This window comes from Urocampus carinirostris, chromosome 4 (genome assembly GCF_059441175.1).
Source record: "Urocampus carinirostris isolate Australia breed hairy pipefish chromosome 4, RoL_Ucar_1.0, whole genome shotgun sequence".
Lineage (NCBI taxonomy): Eukaryota > Metazoa > Chordata > Actinopteri > Syngnathiformes > Syngnathidae > Urocampus > Urocampus carinirostris.
Window position 1 is genome coordinate 48,159,537 of NC_142352.1, and position 20,548 is coordinate 48,180,084.

General features: G+C 37.7%; 1 protein-coding gene across 1 annotated transcript in view; it reads right to left on the reverse strand.

Moving 5' to 3' along the window:
• kif26ba (kinesin family member 26Ba) overlaps positions 1-20,548 on the reverse strand; it is a 234,885-nt gene that overhangs the window by 106,567 nt on the left and 107,770 nt on the right. The window contains exon 4 of the mRNA XM_088334902.1: positions 5,447-5,610. Within this exon, the coding sequence (XP_088191028.1) occupies positions 5,447-5,610 (164 nt within the window). The remainder of the gene's footprint in view (positions 1-5,446; positions 5,611-20,548) is intronic.

The window sequence follows — 20,548 nt, forward strand, 5'->3', positions numbered from 1 at the left end:
AGAAAAGAACAGAGTCGGCACAATGGCATCGAGCTAGGAAACGGACACGGGGATTTAGCACATGCGCTTGTGTGTGTCTAATAGGGGTGGCTGCATTCAGTTCACGTCTAAGGGGTAAAGAGCATGGCAGCCATGGGATTTAGCAGCACTGCATGGCTGTGTCTGCCATAAACATGTTTGGGAGGGTTACTTTAAAAATGTAATGGGTTACAATTACTATTTACCCGTTGAAAAATGTAATGAGTAACGTAATTTGAATACCATAATATATAAAATGATGAATACTTTTGGATTACACCAATACAAAATATGCTAGTAAAACTATCCATCCATCCATTATCTACACCGCTTATCCTCAGTAGGGTCGCGGGGGTGCTCGAGCCCATCCCAGCTTTTTCCGGGCAGTGGGCTGGGGACACCCTGAACTGGTTGCCAGCCAGTCGCAGGGCACACAGGGACAGACAACTTACTCGCTCATTCACACCTAGGGACAATTTGGACAGGCCAATTAACCTGACATGCATATTTTTGGAATGTGGGAGGAAACCGGAGTGCCTGGAGGAAACCCACACAAGCACAGGGAGAACATGCAAACTCCACACAGGAAGGTTCAATCTCAAGACCTCAAAACTCTGCCCCACACGCGCTAACCACTGCACTGCTGGATTTCATAATTGTCTCCTGAAATGTGCGGCATAAATATGCTTTTAAATAAAATTGTATACCTGCAAAGTCATGCTTATTTTAACTAAATGTACCTGTTATTTGATTAAGCTTTTTTCCCTGTAACTGTAACGGAACACAAATCCATTTTTTCGTATCCTAATTATTTAACGCCGATATAATTATTTTGTTACTCTCAAGCCTGGCCGTAAACACATGCATGAAAGCAGCAAAAAGGGCAAGGTAAGCATGTTGGGGTTGTCAATTAACGTTGGGACACACACACAGGCACACAAGTGTCCAATGGTTGTGTGTGTAAAGGTCACATTCGGAACAAGAGAACCACTTTGTGCCTTTTGACAAGATACACAATCCAATTAAACGGCAACAAAGAGAAGCCAAATAAACAAAAGGACACCTGACACCAGCAAAATGAAACAATTTGTTCTTCCACAAGAGACGTTGATGCTCGGAAGTGAGCACAAAGACAGCTGGTTGTGCAAAGTTGGAATGTTAACCAGATGTGTGTCTTAATTTGCGTGCACGCTTGTGCAAAATGGCCTGCTTGCCTCCCAGTTCAAAGGTGACAGAAGGAAATAGGAAAATACAGCATGATTACGTGTTTGTTTGAGTTTCACTTGAATTTACAAGCTGGTGGAGACACTTCGAAGGTTAAAAAAGCAACACTGAAAGAGCTTTTTAATAATATATCAATGGACGAGTAAGGACAATACATACACAAGTCACCTGTAGGGCTTTTGGTTCAGAGATTTGGGGTTGCTGAGCACCCTGAGAGTCTGGCTGGTTAGTGTTTTGTTTTGTTTTGTTTTTGCACCTAAAGTGATATCGAATCATTCAACACTAATCAGGAGTGTCACATCCCATTTGGGAAAAATCACATTGTACTTTGTGGTAAGCAGAAAACACTTTTACTATGTTTCAATGCAGCTAAAAGAGAGCTAATATATGTTGATGAGAACAAAGTCATGTTATTGGGTGGGAAAACAGTTGTTCAACAAAACCATTGTATAACATAGGTGGGCGACAGAATCAAATGGACGAAACCATTTCAAGGAGTATTTCCAATGCTGCATTGTTCGGATTATTGTTTTATTTTCATTATTTATTTCTAGTCTAGCGTTTTTAATCATATTTAAGCCTACCCTGTCCTTTATTAAGGAAAATTGAGTTTTAAAAGAGCAATTTGGGGGGCTGGGTTGCTTGAAACCCCCCAAAAACTGTCACGGTCGCCATGGCGACCAGTCTGCCGCGCCCCCGAACTCAAGCTGAAGCAGATCAGCTGATTGCTGGTCTGCTACTTAAGGCTGGGTTGTGGGTTTGGCGGGCGCTGGCTCATTACACATTCCCGGTCTGTTATGCCTTGTCCTGTTTTAGTTTTAAACATTGTCCGTTCTGTTATGCCTTGTCCTGTTTGGTTTAGTTGAGTTGGAAGAATCAACTGTTTGTTTTATCATGTCCCAGAGTTTTGGACAACTTTTATTGTGTTAAATAAAACTTTTGGATCGTTACGCAATTGAGTTCTCCCTTCCTGCCTCCTGCCTCCGTTCTGGTCCGGTCACCCCTTCCACTCCACCACGCCTCGTGACAGCCCCCTTCCACTCCATGTCGTGACAAAAAACGAGCTGGTTACGCCAATGGCTGCAACTATCTGAGTGTTTGATAATTAAGCTTATTAAAAATTCAAATTGAATCTTCCGCACAAAACAAAAAATTCAGAGTTTACAACATATTGATGTTCATTTTAATGTTTCATATACATTTTTGTAAACCTTCACCACAAAAAATTAATTCGGGAACATTTTGTTCTTCTGTGCCATGACACCAGAACATGTTAGCTGTTTTGCTAAAACCACACATTTAAGTAAGCCTATTATGTTCAAAACTGACACAGGAATTATTAATACCTACCAACATCAGCCAATTGCTTCCCATATTGTGAGTTCAATCACCCCTATTTAGCGATAATAAACCTTGCAAACACAGAGCGGCACCTATTTACTCACAGCAAGACAGACTATGTATAATAAAAACAAAGATAATTTGTGTAAACAAGTTTATTTACGAAATAAACAACATAAAACAATTATATCAGCATTTTTTCAGCTCTTTCCTCACTGATACTATCCATATTAGAGCTGTAAATGCCAAGACAAGATCTGTCTCCTGAAAAAAAACTAAGGTTTTGTTTTTTTTCCTCAGTACAAAAATTGTTACTCCTCAAACACAGTTTGAAATAATAATTATTTTTTTCAAATGTAAGAAGCCTGGTAAAAAAAGCATAAGTTGACAGGTATGGGAAATAAAAAGACAGCTAAAATAATAGCTAATTCAATTATTTAAAAAATAAATTTGACAACTCTTACCTGTCTTTATGTGTAACTCAATTAAAGGCTAGCTTTTAGCTGGTAACAAGTGCCCCAAGTCATTGTCAAGATTTATTGAACTTCCTTAACAGCAGTAAAATAATGTATGGCATGTTTATGAGTTTATGACAGGAATTTAGCAGCATGGCGGCGCAGTGGTTAGTGCGTGTGCGGCACAGTTCTGAGGTCACAGGATCGAACCTTCCTTTGTGGAGTTTGCATGTTCTCCCTGTGCTTGCGTGGGTTTCCTCCGGGCACTTCGGTTTCCTCCCACATTCCAAAAATATGCATGTTAGGTTAATTGGCCTGTCCAATTTGTCCCTAGGTGTGAATGAGCGAGTAGTTGTCTTTCTCTGTGTGCCCTGCGACTGGCTGGCAACCAGTTAAGGGTGTCCCCTGCCAACTGCTCGAAGATAGCTGGGATGGGCTCCAGCATCCCCACGACCCTACTGAGGATAAGCGGTGCAGATAATGGATGGATGGATATGAATTTAAAACTCATATTTGATTCCACCTGCTGTATTTAAATTCTTGAAGAAAACGTTTTTCCACTAAACAATTTATTTATAATTTTCAATTTTGTAAAATTCATACCTGTCAACCTCCACGGCTCCATGCCCTTACAAACTGTGATATTTTCCCATACAAAATACAAAATAATCTTACACCATATTTTTTTTTCAAACTTGTTTATTTATGTAGTTTAACATGTTATATTGTACATGCTTTTTGTTATATCATTCTGTACATATTCTTAATAATAAAATAAAAAACAAAAATAAAAAAATCAGGAACAATTCTTATCATCTCATTAGCTGCACTGCTCCTCCTCAATAGGGTCGCGGGGGTGCTGGAGCCCATCCCAGCTATCATCGGGCAGTGGGCAGGGGACACCCTGAACTGGTTGCCAGCCAATCGCAGGGCACACAGGGACAGACAACTCACTCGCTCATTCACACCTAGGGACAATTTGGGCCGGCCAATTAACCTGACATGCATGTCTTTGGAATGTGGGAGGAAACCGGAGTGCCCGGTGGAAACCCACGCAAACGGGGAGAACATACAAACTCCACACAGGAAGTCCGATAGCTGGATTTGAACCCACACAGGAGGTTCCCAAGACCTTAGAACTGTGCCTGCACACGCGCTAACCACTGCGCCGCCGCGCTGCCCCAATTCTTATTAGCGTAACTAAAATATCCGTCAATAACACTTTAAATTCAAATTTGTAAATGAAGATATTTTTGGGGGGAAAAAATTAGTAGACATTTCTATTTTGTAAACCAAACCACAATATCAACCATTGATGTGTAGTGCCTAATTTCGACTCCCCTGCAAAATCCTCCCCCCCTCGCGTGAATGCACATTCTGCTGCGCTTCCGACGATAGCTTTATTGTTTTAATAACTTTATTATATAGAATACGATCCCGATTGTCGGAAGCGCAGGGGAGGAGGATGTTGCAGTGGAGTCGAAATTAGGCACTACAGTGGCAGACGCATGCGCATAGTAGCATCAAACGCTCGCTTCGTTTGCAACGGAAAAAACGATACCGAGATAGAGGCTACCGCGGCAAACTCGTTTGACTTGATTGATTTGCCGTTTCGTGATAGTCGGTGTATGGTACCCATAATTGACAAATTTGCGTTTTACCGTTCAGATTTTCTTGTATGTCGTACACGTCTTCCATAATAAACGTACTTTGTACGGCAAAAACGTACAGGTTGACAGGTATAAAAATTATATGTGAGAACATTTCATTTTCAAGGTAATCTTTTCACCAAGTTAGGTGTCACTGTCATGCAACTGGAATGTAGACGTCTTTTTGATGAATTACCTTGGGCAGAAAAATATCCTTGTGCATTCATTTTTACTTGAGTTTTTTTTTAACCACTAGTGACATTTTGCTGTTAAGGTATAATTGTTTGTTGTATGCCTATACACATACAAAACTACATTTTCTCTAGGCCTTCAAAAACGAGTCAATGGCAAAACTTGGCTGGCATCGGCTCGCCCAAAATCATCTGGCATTGAATTAGTTTACAACTTAACAATTCTACACATATTCAATGCAAATACTGCATGAAAAACTGATTGCAGTGTAGGCTCTATAACCCAGACCTGCCCTTGCAGGAAGTGACAGGAATCTTTAGCAATGCAGTGCAAGTGCAGGGCAATGACTAAGACCGCCTCTGAAGGTGTAAAGTCACACCCCCCCTCTCTGACTATAAAACATGGCAACGTTCTTTGCACTTTTTCTTTCCAAAACTCACCCGTGCTCAACACAAGTTCCCAACTCTTCCAACAAGATTCCCAGTTCCCGTGAGGTAAACCAAGAAAAGAAAATGCAGCAACTTGTTTCGATACAGGGAAAAATAATCTTTCTCTACAGCAGCTTACCTAGCAAAAAATGAGGCTGCAGACGAACCAGTGCTTTGTGACGTAGTGGTGGTCACCGCAGTGTGTGCGGGTGAGTTTGTGTGCGAAGGCGAATGTGTGTTGTAGCGGTTAAGGGCGGCCTCGGTCAGGCATTCTCTTGACGCCTCGGAAACCATCTGGGAGATCTAATTTGGAGACAACACAGAAAAAGAATAAGCATTAAGCAAAGTTTATTTGATCACAAGCTGTGACATTGAACTCTGTGTCTTTTAACTTGGAATGGAAGCACACCCAAAGGATTTTTGTACAACATTATTTTATATGGGCCTTCACTAGTCTTAACACAGCCAACTGTTTTTATCCATTTCCGAATTTTGCAGATTTATTTATATCCTACACCAGGGGTCGTAAACCTATAGCTCGCGTGCCATATATGGCTCTTTTCAGTAGTATCTATGGCTCGGAGATAAAATCATACTCATGCATTTCTCATCTATAGCGTTCCAAATATGATTAGCATGGAGCCGAGTCCAGTGTGCGCATAGCTGATGTAGGGCTGATAGTTTTGATGGTTCAGTCCAGTATATAAAGAGCATAATCCCCACTACAATTTACAGTCAAGTCACACCAACAGACACTGCCCTACACTATAGTGTGCTTTTTAAATACAATGTCTTGAATAGTGAGGGTCCATAAAACTGGTTACTAAGAGAAAAATCCTTGGGTTGACTTCACTTTAAAGAATAATTACAGTCAGTAGAAAAGAAAATCCAAACGCCAAAGTAAAAAGGCTTCGTACATGGAAAATCTTTAGACTCAAGGAAACATTTTGATTTCTGACAAACCAGCACTTGAACAAATACTTAATTGAACTTTACAGTCAGGAACTATTCTTTTCTCTCTGAACGTAAGTCACTGTGTTGTTTCATTGGCAACTCGCGAGAGCAACAATAGAATAGAATAGAATATACCTTTATTGTCATTGTTACAAATGGGCTAACATATTGTGACAACGAAATTGGGCATGACACTCCAGTTTTACACATAGTGAGGGTATGAGCAAGAAGATAAAGGAACAGAGAAGATAATGTTATAAAACAAGGGGAATAAGGCTATAGTTATAATTTACATGGTATTTACACAACAATGTCAGCATGTGGGATGTTACATACAGGGTTGTCGTGATAACGTTGTATCGTAACGGTTGTGCAATATTGCATTTGGTGCAAAGTCATCATGGTGCAAAAACATAGAAAGTCCTGAAAAAGCTGACTTATTTTCATTCATTTGGAAAATCAAAACAAAAAATTAACTTTTTTCTAACACAAGTATACTGTTGGAAATGTGAATTTCCCTACTGGGATGAATACATTGTCTATCTATCTATATATCTTTCAATTGTGCCATTTAAGTGAGTCATTTTTTAAAATTAATCAATGAATAGTTTTTCTTAAAGACATTTTTTATTTCCTCCTTTTTAGCCTTTTTTTATCCAAGTGTTTGTCAACTGACTTGACCATAATCAAAAATAATAACAAATATATGCTATTCACCTCCAAACATGTAAGATACCCTTTTTTGCAACCTTATTTAAGAAATATATTATATATGAGCATCCCATACCAAACGGAAAATAAATAGAAATTCATTTAATTTTATGTGTATTAAAAAAAAAATCTACAATTTTTTTTTTGATTAAAAATGTAAACCCACTTTTCAAAATTTCAACAATTTTTTGGATTAAATGTTTGAATATGATAACCATTCCGAGAATGAAAATGATATATAATATGCTTAAGAATCTCCCCCTTGTGTAGAATTAAACATTTTATTATCATTATTTTTATTTTACTTTTATTTATTCTTTTTACTTATTTTCAGATAGGTTTTCCCTCTGTACTTCTGCACCCGTTTCTGTTCCCTTGAAAATTGTGAACTCTGTTTCATAATGAAACAGTCAAACACAACAAACTTGGAACTTTCGGACCAATTTTGTTTGTAAGGATGCAATTTTCATTTAAACAAAGATTCAAAAGGATATAAGATTTTGAACATTTTTGATAAAAACGGTCTTGTGCGCCCTCTGCCGGACAAAATTGGTACTACAACTCTCAGAGTCACAATGGTATTGCATGCATTCTTATTTGCATTGATCTGCCATATACTTTAGAATTTGTACAAGTCAGACTTTCCGCTGCACGAAGAATCAATATGCATTATTGTTCTTTCTTTGCCCCAATTATGTACAGTACATTAACTACAGAATACCTGAGCAGTACGTTTTCCATATCCATCTGTGAGTGCATGTGTGTAATACAATATGTGTGAGTTCATGTATGTTTACTGCAAAAAGGTTCACAGGGTCCAAGCATAAAGCTTTCTGTCTTAATAGATTACCAGTAGTAAATGAGATGCCGCTGTAGTTTAAACCCCGCACCTCTGTGCCATTAACCCATTTCCAGTCTCGCACTCTACGCTCCAGTGTTGCATTATTGAAGCTTGGTGACCACTTATTAGGAGACAGGTCCAGCAGGCTCGAAAATGGACCACCCAGATAGTTCTATATTATCTTGTGGATTAAGATGTTTTTTTCAATGGTTTGCGATTGTTGTATTGATTTCCACATCAAACATAATCTGTGTTAGGTGTGTTGTGGATTTAATTTTATATTTCACATTTCTATCGCTGGGCTACCAGTAATCAAGATGACACATGAGGTTTTTATATCATTATTACTATCTTTAGTAACAGTACCAAAGACGAACGTTAATTTTGTTGTGCATTTCACAATGAATGAATTTGTCACTTACAATGCTTAAAATCGAATACAAGAATATAAAATTGTCATTTTAACAATTGAAACACACAACAAAATGAACATTTGTGTCTGGTACCGTGACTAAATATAGTGTGGTCATGAGATAAGATCGAAATGTCTGGATTTGTGTGGTTGGTTCCCTAAACCACTAGGGTCGTAAGGGCACCATCTCCTGTTGTATGTTTTGGGCAAGTACAGCCTGGTGGTGCCCATCCCTCTCCAGGGCAACATAAGCTTCCTTGAACCGGGGACCTTTCGCATGATAGGTGAATGTGCTAACCACTGCCCTACTGAAACATACCAAAAATTAAATGTGGCAGGAAACAATCACGTAGAGGCGCAGCCCAGCCATTCGCACTTCAAGGTATGAAACGAACCTTGTGAACATCCAATCATTTCAAGGAAGGACCACAAACCAACAATGTGACATCAGTGCTTTTTCTAATTGCCAATTTCAAAAAAGAAATTCAATTTTTAATTTTATTGTTCAAAATTTTTGCACACATACTTTTTCTTTTGTATTTGCTTTGGGTATTTTATCGGTTAAAATACAGGGAGTGCAGAATTATTAGGCAAGTTGTATTTTTGAGGATTAATTTTATTATTGAACAACAACCATGTTCTTAATGAACCCAAAAGTCTCATTAATATCAAAGCTGAATATTTTGGAAGTTGGAGTGGGGCTTTTTTGGTTTTAGCTATTTTAGGAGGATATCTGTGTGTGCAGGTGACTATTACTGTGCATAATTATTAGGCAACTTAACAAAAAACAAATGTATACCCATTTCAATTATTTATTTTCATCAGGGAAACCAATATAACAGCTCAACATTCACAAATATAAATTTCTGACATTCAAAAACAAAACAAAAACAAATCAGTCACCAATATAGCCACCTTTCTTTGCAAGGACACTCAAAAGCCTGCCATCCATGGATTCTGTCAGTGCTTTGATCTGTTCACGATCAACATTGCGTGCAGCAGCAACCACAGCCTCCCAGACACTGTTCAGAGAGGTGTACTGTTTTCCCTCCTTGTAAATCTCACATTTGATGAGGGACCACAGATTCTCTATGGGGTTCAGATAAGGTGAACAAGGAGGCCATGTCATTAGTTTTTCTTCTTTTAGACTCTTTCTTGCCAGCCACGCTGTGGAGTACTTGGATGCGTGTGATGGAGCGTTGTCCTGCATGAAAATCATGTTTTTCTTGAAGGATGCGGACTTCTTCCTGTACCACTGCTTGAAGAAGGTGTCTTCCAGAAACTGGCAGTAGGACTGGGAGTTGAGCTTGAGTCCATCCTCAACCCGAAAAGGCCCCACAAGCTCATCTTTGATGAAACCAGCCCATACCAGTACCCCACCTCCACCTTGCTGGCGTCTGAGGCGGACTGGAGCTCTCTGCCCTTTACCGATCCAGCCACGGGCCCATCCATCTTGCCCATCAAGACTCACTCTCATTTCATCAGTCCATAAAACCTTAGAAAAATCCGTCTTGAGATTTTTCTTGGCCCAGTCTTGACGTTTCAGCTTGTGTGTCTTGTTCAGTGGTGGTCGTTTTTCAGCCTTTCTTACCTTGGCCATGTCTCTGAGTATTGCACACCTTGTGCTTTTGGGCACTCCAGTGATGTTGCAGCTCTGAAATATGGCAAAACTGGTGGCAAGTGGCATCTTGGCAGCTGTACGCTTGACTTTTCTCAGTTCACGGGCAGTTATTTTGCGCCTTGGTTTTTCTACACGCTTCTTGCGACCCTGTTGACTATTTTGAATGTAACGCTTGATTGTTCGATGATCACGCTTCAGAAGCTTGGCAATTTTAAGAGTGCTGCATCCCTCTGCAAGATATCTCACTATTTTTGACTTTTCAGAGCCTGTCAAGTCCCTCTTCTGACCCATTTTGCCAAAGGAAAGGAAGTTGCCTAATAATTATGCACACCTGATATAGGGTGTTGATGTCATTAGACCACACCCCTTCTCATTACAGAGATGCACATCACCTGATATGCTTAATTGGTAGTAGGCTTTCGAGCCTATACAGCTTGGAGTAAGACAACATGCATAAAGAGGATGATGTGGTCAAAATACTCATTTGCCTAATAATTCTGCACTCCCTGTAGTTAATTCATTAGGGCTTCCAAAGCTCAGGTTTTTGACAATTTTGGTATTATTTTTTGACGTTATCTTGACTCACAATGTAGGATACATATCCTGTCACCTATCCACAGTCAGTTTTTTCCTTTTTAAAAAATTGCCAGAAAGAAAGGTTTGTAATAAGACAGTTTTGGTCAAACTCGAAGGCTGAACATTTTTTAGGAAAGGCACATGGGAAACCCGACATATCTTTTGGTTTACAGAGAAAGTTTTATTGAAGAAATACAATATTAGACATCCTGACTCAATGGACATGCTGAGGATTATGTAAAAGTGCAAAGAGATGAGGTTGACAGGACTTGATTTCAACTTATAAAAACATAATTAAAATAAGCCAAATTTGGGCCCAAAAAAACTTGATCTATTTACTTGTCTCAAGTTTGTCGATGGATTTGTACAACATAACAAAAATAGGTCATTTAGGCATAATAAGACATACTATCAGCTTATTTTATACAAGCCTATCCCCAGAAATGGTTCATTTTATACATGCTAATCTAGAAGGTCTGTATGGTAGTGCAAGAGACAACCCCATTAAATTGGGCCGTTTTAAAAAATACCACTCTTTTCATCATACACAGTGACAGTGTCAAAGCTAATCATATTTAGTTAATTGTGTATTTCTCTGTCTTCTATGTTACAAATAATCCTGATGTGCTTGACTTATATTACAACTCGTTTTCTGCTGTTTTGTACTATTTTTGAACCGAAAGATATATATGACGTCGCTTGTTATTACTACGCATGTGTGAACTTTGAACCGTAGACGTATGTGTGACGTCATTGATACTTTCTGCGCATGCGCACGCTTTTGAACAAAACCCGGTTGCAACGCGGGAAACTTGTGAGACGGGTGAGACTTTTTGAATGTGTCCTCCCACTGCAGTGAATAAATTCTAAAACTACATTTGCCTCTCTTACTGATCACTTTAGTTTAACCTATTACGAAAATATTATCCCTAACATTTTTGTTGCCGAAACCGGGACGGTACGTAGTATTTTGAAGTTGAAAACGAAAAAAAAACCAATCCATTCTACCGCGTGGTCTAGAACAAAGGAAACTTTGTTCTTTTTCGAGATCAACTTCAAAGTCAGCGGCATCGTCAACGAACCAGGATGAAGTGATCGGTAAGAGATGCATTTCTAATATAAAAATTTGGAATAATTCTAAGAACGAAGCCATTTTTATAAAAAGATAAAGTTGAATTGGCCACAGAGGGACAATAGTGTTGGACGGGCGCCATATGTGGGCTTGAGAAGCCATTACAAAACCTTAGCTAAGTAAATACCCTAAAGGAATCAGAATAAAATACGAAGTATTTTAAATACTCAAACTTTTTGTTTGAGACGGAATTGGATTGATTGCCTCGGGACGGAAAAATGTCGACACTAACCCCGCCGTGGGGTCGGTAGAATGGGAAAGAAAAGTAAGGGGGAGGGGTACAGAAACGACCCCCCACTTTTCCCATTGTCCTTTTTCAAAAAGAGGACGGATCCCTCTGTGGTAAGATAAAATAAAATAAGGTTTAAGTAAACTGCATGGCTTCATAAAAAAGTGTACACGGTCTAAAATTAAACTAATTTTTTGTGGGCCCACTCTGTCTTGTCAAATGTTTTATGTTTGTTCAATGTGTAAATGTTTGTATTCTTTCCTATATTCTTATTCTTCTTGTCTTATATGTTTGTTTGTGCTGGTTTTTAATCGGCCCACGTAACTGAAAAGAAAAAAAAATAGAAAAATACGAAGAAAATTGCCGCAAACGAGAGAGTGCGCGCATTTTTTAAAGGAAAAAAAAGGAAGAAGCGAAGTGCACATTGCAACGAGAGAAACGTTTTTTTTTTTTAAGAGTAAGACCGTTTAAAAAATGTTGTTTTTGGGTGGAACCGAGAGCACATCTCGTTAGGAATCGAAAACGTTTGTTTTTTGGGAAATCGGCGTTTGACGCTAACGGTGTACAACATAACGCCTGCGGGCCTAAGGGGTTCCAATAAAAAAAAATTTCGGTCCGAATTTTTTTGTTTTTTTTCAATTGGAAAACGATAAATTTAGGAGTGATAAGTTTAGAAAACTTATGTTTGAGTTATTTTAGATGCGTTAAATGAAGTTAATGCCAGAATAACACTTACTAAAGATACAATAACAAAAATAAGATAGAATATTCCGGTTTTCAGTTCTAAATTAGAAAATTAAGGACTGTAAAGACGGGGGAAAAATCAAATTGAGCTAATTGGAATGAATTGAATTAATAGAGATAAAAGGTGTTTTGTACAAAATTCGAAATATCACCACATCGAAATAGAGCGAATAATTATTTTCAATGAATATGGAGGGAAAATTCATTGAGGGGAATAAAAATGATAAAATGACTCGTAGATCAATACACGTCATTTTTACATTTAGGCTGGTAAGGTAAGAAGGGTGTTAGAAAGTGCAGAAGGAAAAAGTGTTATGTTGGGAATGAATTGTTGGCAAAGCATGTAAGGAAGTTGTTAGATGGACAGTGAAAGTTCGAAGTTTTTGAAGAAAGGTTTTAAAGGAAGTAGGCACGAAGATCAGATTGAAGGCTGAATTAGTTCACGAAAAGATGAGGAAAGGAAGAGACACAAGATGTGGATTGATCAGAGCGGAAAAAGAAGAAAGGATATTGCAAGTAAATAAAAGTTGGTAGAAGGAAGTAAAAAAGGGTAAAGAAAGTAAATCGTTAAGGAGAAGAGCAAGTGGAATACAAGTAAGAGAAGGAAGGAATGTAAAAGGGAAAAGTTATTTAAAGAAAAAAATAATTCGCTGAAAATTGGATATGAAAAACATCACATTAGTGTTTTTGGAGTTCCTCTAGGGTCTTGAAAAACACTATATAAATGCAAACTATTTATAATAGATTAGAATATACCTTTACCGACATAGTTACAAAATGGGTTAACATATTGTGACTGACAATGAAATTTGGCATGACAATAGATCTTCAAAGTCAGGTAAAGGAACAGAGAAGATAAGGTTATAGTTATAATTGATACAATATTTACACAAAAATAATTGCATGTAAGACGTTACATATAATTGAGGTTTGTGTAATATGCATTTGGTGAATAGACATCGCAATAAAAAAAGTTGTCAGCATTGTGCAAAACATGTGACAGTATTATTATAGATAAGCTATAAAAATTAACGGAAATTATTTAAAGGATGAAAATCTAATTGAAGGCAAATGAACATAGATATACTATCGAACACTACACTATTTCGTTGCCATAATGGGAAATATTATAGACTAGAATATTGTTAGGGAACTATCGTGAAAACACTACAAAGGAACTAAGGTAAAGTTTGATTTTACAGCCAAAGTGTTGCACTAACAATGTTTTTGAGTTCTAGAATTTTGGTTCTTGTCTCATTTGGACTCAACAACCCGCTGAGGAGAAAATGGGAGAAAATGGGATCAGCGAAAGGTAGCACAAATACCGATGAAGATATTACATGTGATGAACAATGGTAAGTGAAAAACCAATTTTTATGATATTAAAGGAATATGTCAACAATAAAGGTGTTACAGGTGAGAACCAGAAAAGTTTTGTGTTCATATTCGGCCGGTATGAACCATAACTATGACAAGTAGATCTCATCTTGTTGGAGTCCATCACAGCGATCATCGAGCAGCGATTGGAGGACACCCTGAACTGGTTGCAAGCCAATTGCAGGGCACACAAAGATAGACAATTCACTAGCTCATTCACACATAGGGACAATTTGGACCAGCCAGTCCACCTGAAATGCATGTTTTTGAAAGAGGTAAGTGATCCGGATAGCCGGACGGAAACAATGAGAGCATGCAGGCTCCGCACAAGAGCCCAGTGGCTGGCTTGGAACACACACACCTGTTCCCAGGTCCTTAGTAATGCAGTACACGTGCTGGCCACTGCGCCACCGTGCTGCACACACATATATAATATATATATATGAAACAATTTTAATACTGAACTATCAATAATGATAATATGATAGGGATTTTGAATTCCCTGTACTAGCTTGCTAAAAGATTTATAGATCTTGGGAGAGATCTAATAACCCCTGAAATTAAGTGATACAAAGATATCTGCGTATTCATTCAGTTTTGATCATCAAATTATTAATTTATTTTCTGCATTTGTTGATGGTAATTGCAAATAACAGGCTTGTCTTTTTTCCATTTTTCTACTTTCTGTACTTCCCTCTTTAACATCTTAGTACAACATAATTCGTGATATCAATCATCAAAGCAAATGAGCCGTAAAAGCAAGCTCTCTTTGATGAATTGAAGAAGGAAAAAAGCCGTTTGTCTAATAAAAAGACTGACCTTCACTCGACAAGAATTACCAACAACAATGACGTAATCTCGAAGCGACGAGATCTCGTTAGCTAAGATCGGCGTGCAGGAAAATAAAACTCAAAATAACGATAAGGCTTGTAATGTGTTAAATCTTTGTTAAAGAGTAACTAAATGATAATGACAATTTAAAGGGAAAAAAGTTGCGTCCCCAGCATAAATAACGTGGGGAAATGAAAACAATGAGTGTATAATACAAGATAACTATACAGAATAGTTTAAAAAGAAAGAATATTTGAGTAACCGAACTAATCATTTCTTGTTGAATATGCGAATAGCAAAAGGGTAATAACTTTAAGACATGTAGTTTTGCTCCTGATAAAGCAGGGACAAAAAAAGCAATGAAGATGACTAAAAACCGTCCATAATTTTAGTGTTCATCTTCTCGTTCGTAAATGGACAAATTCAAAAGAGGCGTAATATGTAAAAAGGTTATTTCCTTAGTTGTTCTCCTATTCAATAGTAGATTACTCTCAATAAAATAATGCAGGAACCATTTCAAATAATCAAAATTTTGAAGGAAGTTTGAAAATGTCGACAAATTAACACAGAAAAGAAGAATTCGAGACTAGAAATCATTAATAACGTAGCTGAAGCTATTTCAGTCACTGAATCTATTTTTTTCTTTTAAACAAGGAAAAAAGGAAACAAGTATTAATAGTCGAACCAGATCGTTAATTTGTTTAGCTTTAATCACAAGGGATCTCGAAAGGATGCTTAGAACGAAGACTAGGGCGTAGAAACAAAGATTGTTGCGCAAAATAAAAGATAATGAATAAACAAAATAGATACACTCAACAAGATAATTCATAAGTGACAAGTATGTATTCTATATTGAATCAATAACAAAATATTGATTATGATTACAGAGAGAACAAAATACAATTTTAAAGTTATGACATTAAGTTTGATTTGGCATTTTTTGAGAATTTTTTTTGGGATCTTTTGAGATTTTTCGATGTTTGGTGTGAGAATTTGGAATTTTGACAAATTTAGCCCAAAGGAAATTGGGAGGACAATTGATTACACACTGAATTTTTTTAGAATGAGTGTTACAATTGACAAATGATAAACAAATGTGTAACAAATACTGACTTTTGGTTAAGTTAAAAGGAAACGGTTTCTATGGAAGAGCATTTTTAGAAGACAATGAGAAACTGATCAATCTTGAAGAGGGTCACAGGAAATAACGGATTAGTTGATTTTGAGACATATCGGGCTAATTTAAGAATAATTGCATGGGAAATAAATGAATAGAAATTGATTAAACTAAGATAATGTCTACTAGTACTTAAATTTAGAGAAAAATTTAAGACATTGAATAATGCGGCCAATTTACTAAAAAATCCCAGTACGTAAGCATAGTGGAATTAACGAGACTCTTAAGTGCCAGTGAATTCCACAAAAAGACTCTTTCCTTTCTTTTTGAAAGTCCGTTAACTCTTCAAAGGACATACCAACCTGTCAAAAAGAAACCATGGACAAAAATCATTTGCTGAAAGAGCCAAAGACATCAGTTATCCATTATCTGCGCCGCTTATCAACAGCGAGGCCAAGGGAGTGAGATGGAGCACATCCCAGCTACGCTCATCAACAACGACATCAAGGGAGTGATGAGGCACATCCCAGCTGCTTTTCAGACAGCTAACAGGAGATTCCTGCAGTCGATACCAGTGAAATTGACAAAAAAGTCAATAAAGTCATTTTGTGTTTGACATGGACACATTTTTGAAAAACTATTTTTGATGGGCCAAAAGCAACATTCAAATGGTGAATGAAATGTGGAATAAGCAAATCAAAAGACTGAAAGACAACAACATTCAAGAATGCGTCTGCTTGAAGTTATATAGAGTCTTGTTAATACAAAGTGTAGATGTATTTGAGGAAGATTGATAAATTCATCTTGCAAATTTATAAGTGTGTCTGATTTCACTCCTATTCATAGATAATGAACTTAGGTTTTAACTCAGGGGGGGACTTTTGAGACATTCAGTAAAATATAAGTTAAAACCTAGTTTTTCCGCAATTGATGAAAAATTGTCTTCTGAATAAGCTCTCCATATAACTGTTTTTGGAGATTCAAATTACGAAATTTGGACGGATAGAAAAATATTACACAAAAGAAATGTTGTAATATAAAAAAAATTTACAATGTTTGTCAAATTGATTAACAAAAATCAATTTAAATAACCATTCACCATTAGAAAATCGCCCACATTGAGAACATTTTGGGATGGTATTTTTCATTTTTGGCAAAATCATTCACTTTGAGCGTGAATTACCTGCTTTCTTTGCAAAATACTGTTATTTTGGAAAAAGTTTACTTACTGAAAAGATAATACATAGGTTATGATTTTTACAAAAGGCAAAACAAAGAGTGAATCATAACAATAAAAACGTCTTTTCTTGGGTTAAATTGACAATTTAACAATCTATCCTGGTCATCTGCCTCGAGAGGAATGGCCAACAGCAACATAACACATTGAAAATCAAAAGAAAATGCAAATAAAAAGTGCATACAATTTTTTTTCTCGAATGTGATCAATCTACAAAAGAGAAAACACTCAATCACTCAAATCAGGGTAAATGATTCTGACAAGGATAATGGTTAAACTGATTCAGTGACTGGATTTAGTGAAAAAGCAAAATTTGAAATTTAGAACTAACAATTTAAAAAATAAATTGTTTATCTTCGAGTTGGAATTTTGGGATAGAATGCTCAAAATAGATAGGGCATCTTATAGTGGGGATTTTGATTTCCACTTATAATAAATATAAAGACAACTTGAGAAAATATACAAATCTATAAATGAATTTTTTTTAATTTGTTTTGAGCCATGAAGTCTCAATAGGGGGGAAGAAATAAGCATAGCGCAATCTATTTAATAAAAAAAAAAAAAAAAATTAAGTCCTGACTATCCTTTTTTCCCCATCTATAGCTTTCCCTGAATATACAGTTCTATGGTATTGATTTATGCTTCTCATCCATATAGGAGATGTTGACACCTGCTGAACAGATGATGGAGTTCTGGCAGCCTGGGGAGCGTCAAACATAACTTCTTTCCAAGGACAGCGGTCAGGACTCTGGGGAGTGTTCCAGCACTCGCGCCATCAACTGTGTCTCCTACACACGTCCGCCTCGACGCAGGAGGCTGTTGTAATCTCAGGGAAGAAGCTAACTTGCCAGATCCGAAAAGAGGAGCAATCCAATGTTGACAACTGGATGGTGTCATCTCATCTACAAGCAACACATCATCACGCCAGGAGGTGTGGGGATCCTTACGGTGCCCATGCTCATGAAAAACTGCATCAAAGCCGCCAAGAGTGCCCTAATCTATTCTTCCGAAAGAATAGGCATTAGATTCTACAATGATATCTAGAGAAATGGTCGTAAAAGTACCAAAGTAAGAATCCTAAAATCTGTGGGAAGAAAAGAGATTAGGTTCAATTTCTTCTATCGTTATGTTGAAAATTTTGGACTTTACGGACTGCTTTGTTACATTGGTATCAGTTCCCATACACCAAATTTAAATGGACTTAGACAGCATTGTCTAAAAAGACTCATCCCTACCAATAAAGGGAAACCTCTCTATTGCACACGCGAAGATCTGAGCGGGTAAGCTAATCGAGTCCCGCTCACCAAGTCATTCAGGCCCTGTGGAGACCAACACACAGGCAGGGTTCTTTGTTTTGTGTTTTTAACCATCGCTCATTACTACTACTACGTTTTCTAGCATAAGAAACACTCTCGACCTCATGGAAATGAGGTGGGAGGAGGGGAATTTTTTCCTTTACGAAGGTTTTTCGCCCCTCCACGAAACTACTAACCTGTTGTATTTCTTAATGATGTGTTAACTTGAAAATCTCTGGTATTATCACTGATATTCTTCGAAATCCACAACAGGGGGGAAATGTCAAAGCTAATCATATTTAGTTAATTGTGTATTTCTCTGTCTTCTATGTTACAAATAATCCTGATGTGCTTGACTTATATTACAACTCGTTTTCTGCTGTTTTGTACTATTTTTGAACCGAAAGATATATATGACGTCGCTTGTTATTACTACGCATGTGCGAACTTTGAACCGTAGACGTATGTGTGACGTCATTGATACTTTCTGCGCATGCGCACGCTTTTGAACAAAACCCGGTTGCAACGCGGGAAACTTGTGAGACGGGTGAGACTTTTTGAATGTGTCCTCCCACTGCAGTGAATAAATTCTAAAACTACATTTGCCTCTCTTACTGATCACTTCAGTTTAACCTATTACGAAAATATTATCCCTAACAGACAGCACACTGTGTAAGAGAAGGCAAAAAAAGGGGTGAATTCATGTAAGAATAGGTTTTTATACCAAGAAATGGGCCAAACAAATTAGGGTTCTTTAAAACATGTATTTTTTAATTGTCCATCGTTGGGTAGTTTAGTTTAATTAGGTTTCTATCTAAAGCAGGGGTCTCAAACTGCAGGATGACAGTTTGAGGCCCCCGCCTTAATATGAAAGTTGACAGTGTGCCACCGAAAATGAGTGCTAGAAGCCCAACAGACGAAGACAAATTACGGAGACTCAAAGTGACCAAAAGACACCTTATTACTTTTGAAAATAAGAGAAATAAGAAGGTAAAAAGAAAGGAAAAAGAAATCAAAAGAAAAGAAAAAAGACCAAGAGAGGAAAAAAGAAATGAGAAAAATGCATTTTCCCACTAGATGTCGCTTTATGCTGTTGTGGCACCGAAAACGAGTGCTAAAAGCACAACGCAAGGGGACAAAATATGGAAACTCAAAGTGACCAAAACACATCTTATTACCTTTGAAAAGATAAGAAATAGGAAATCTAAAAGAAAGAAAAATGAAATCAAAATCTTTAATTAATTTTTTTTCTTTCTTTCCTTTTTTCTTTCTTTTTCTCAATTTTTCTTTCCTTTTTTTGCTCTATTTTCTCTTACTTTTTTTTTTCCTCGTTTTCCCTTTTTGCCTCGTTTTCCCTTTTTGCCTTTCCTATTCTCATTGTCTCATCTCATCCCATTAGCTACACCGCTTATCCTCAGTAGGGTCACGGGGGTGCTGGAGCCCATCCCAGCAATCATTGGGCAGTGGGCAGGGGACACCCTGAACTGGTTGCCAGCCAATCGCAGGGCACACAGGGACAGACATCTCACTCGCTCATTCACACCTAGGGACAATTTGGACCGGCCAATTCACCTGAAATGCATGTTTTTGGAATGTGGGAGGAAACCGGAGTGCCCGGAGGAAACCCACGCAAGCACGGGGAGAACATACAAACTCCGCACAGGAAGTCTGGAGCTGGATTTGAACCCACGCAGGAGGTTCCCAAGACATGAACTGTGCCGCACATGCGCTAATTACTGCGCCGCCGTGCTGCCCTATTCTCATTGTAATCATATCATTTTTATTCCTAAAAATGTTAATCTTCTTTCTTTGAGAAAGTCCAGGTAAGAATGAGAAGAAAAGGGGTACTTTTTGCTCACTTTCAGTTCCTGTAGTTTGTAGTCTTCCTTGGACTCATTAAAGCGACATCTAGGGGACAAATATAAATCACTGTCCCTTTAAGAACAGTGGAATGTTTTTATTGGCCCTGTTTAGCAAACGTCACCTGGACCCTAGCTTCAGCGACCCCCACCTCAATTGAGTTTGAGACCCCTGATCTAAAGCACATGGAATTTTTCTATCGTTTGGTATTATCAAACGAGACCCATGTCAAGGAAATACTACTATAGTGAGAAAGGTTTGCTCAAGGTGATCTCAAGGGACTGGATCTAAATTCTCAGGACAA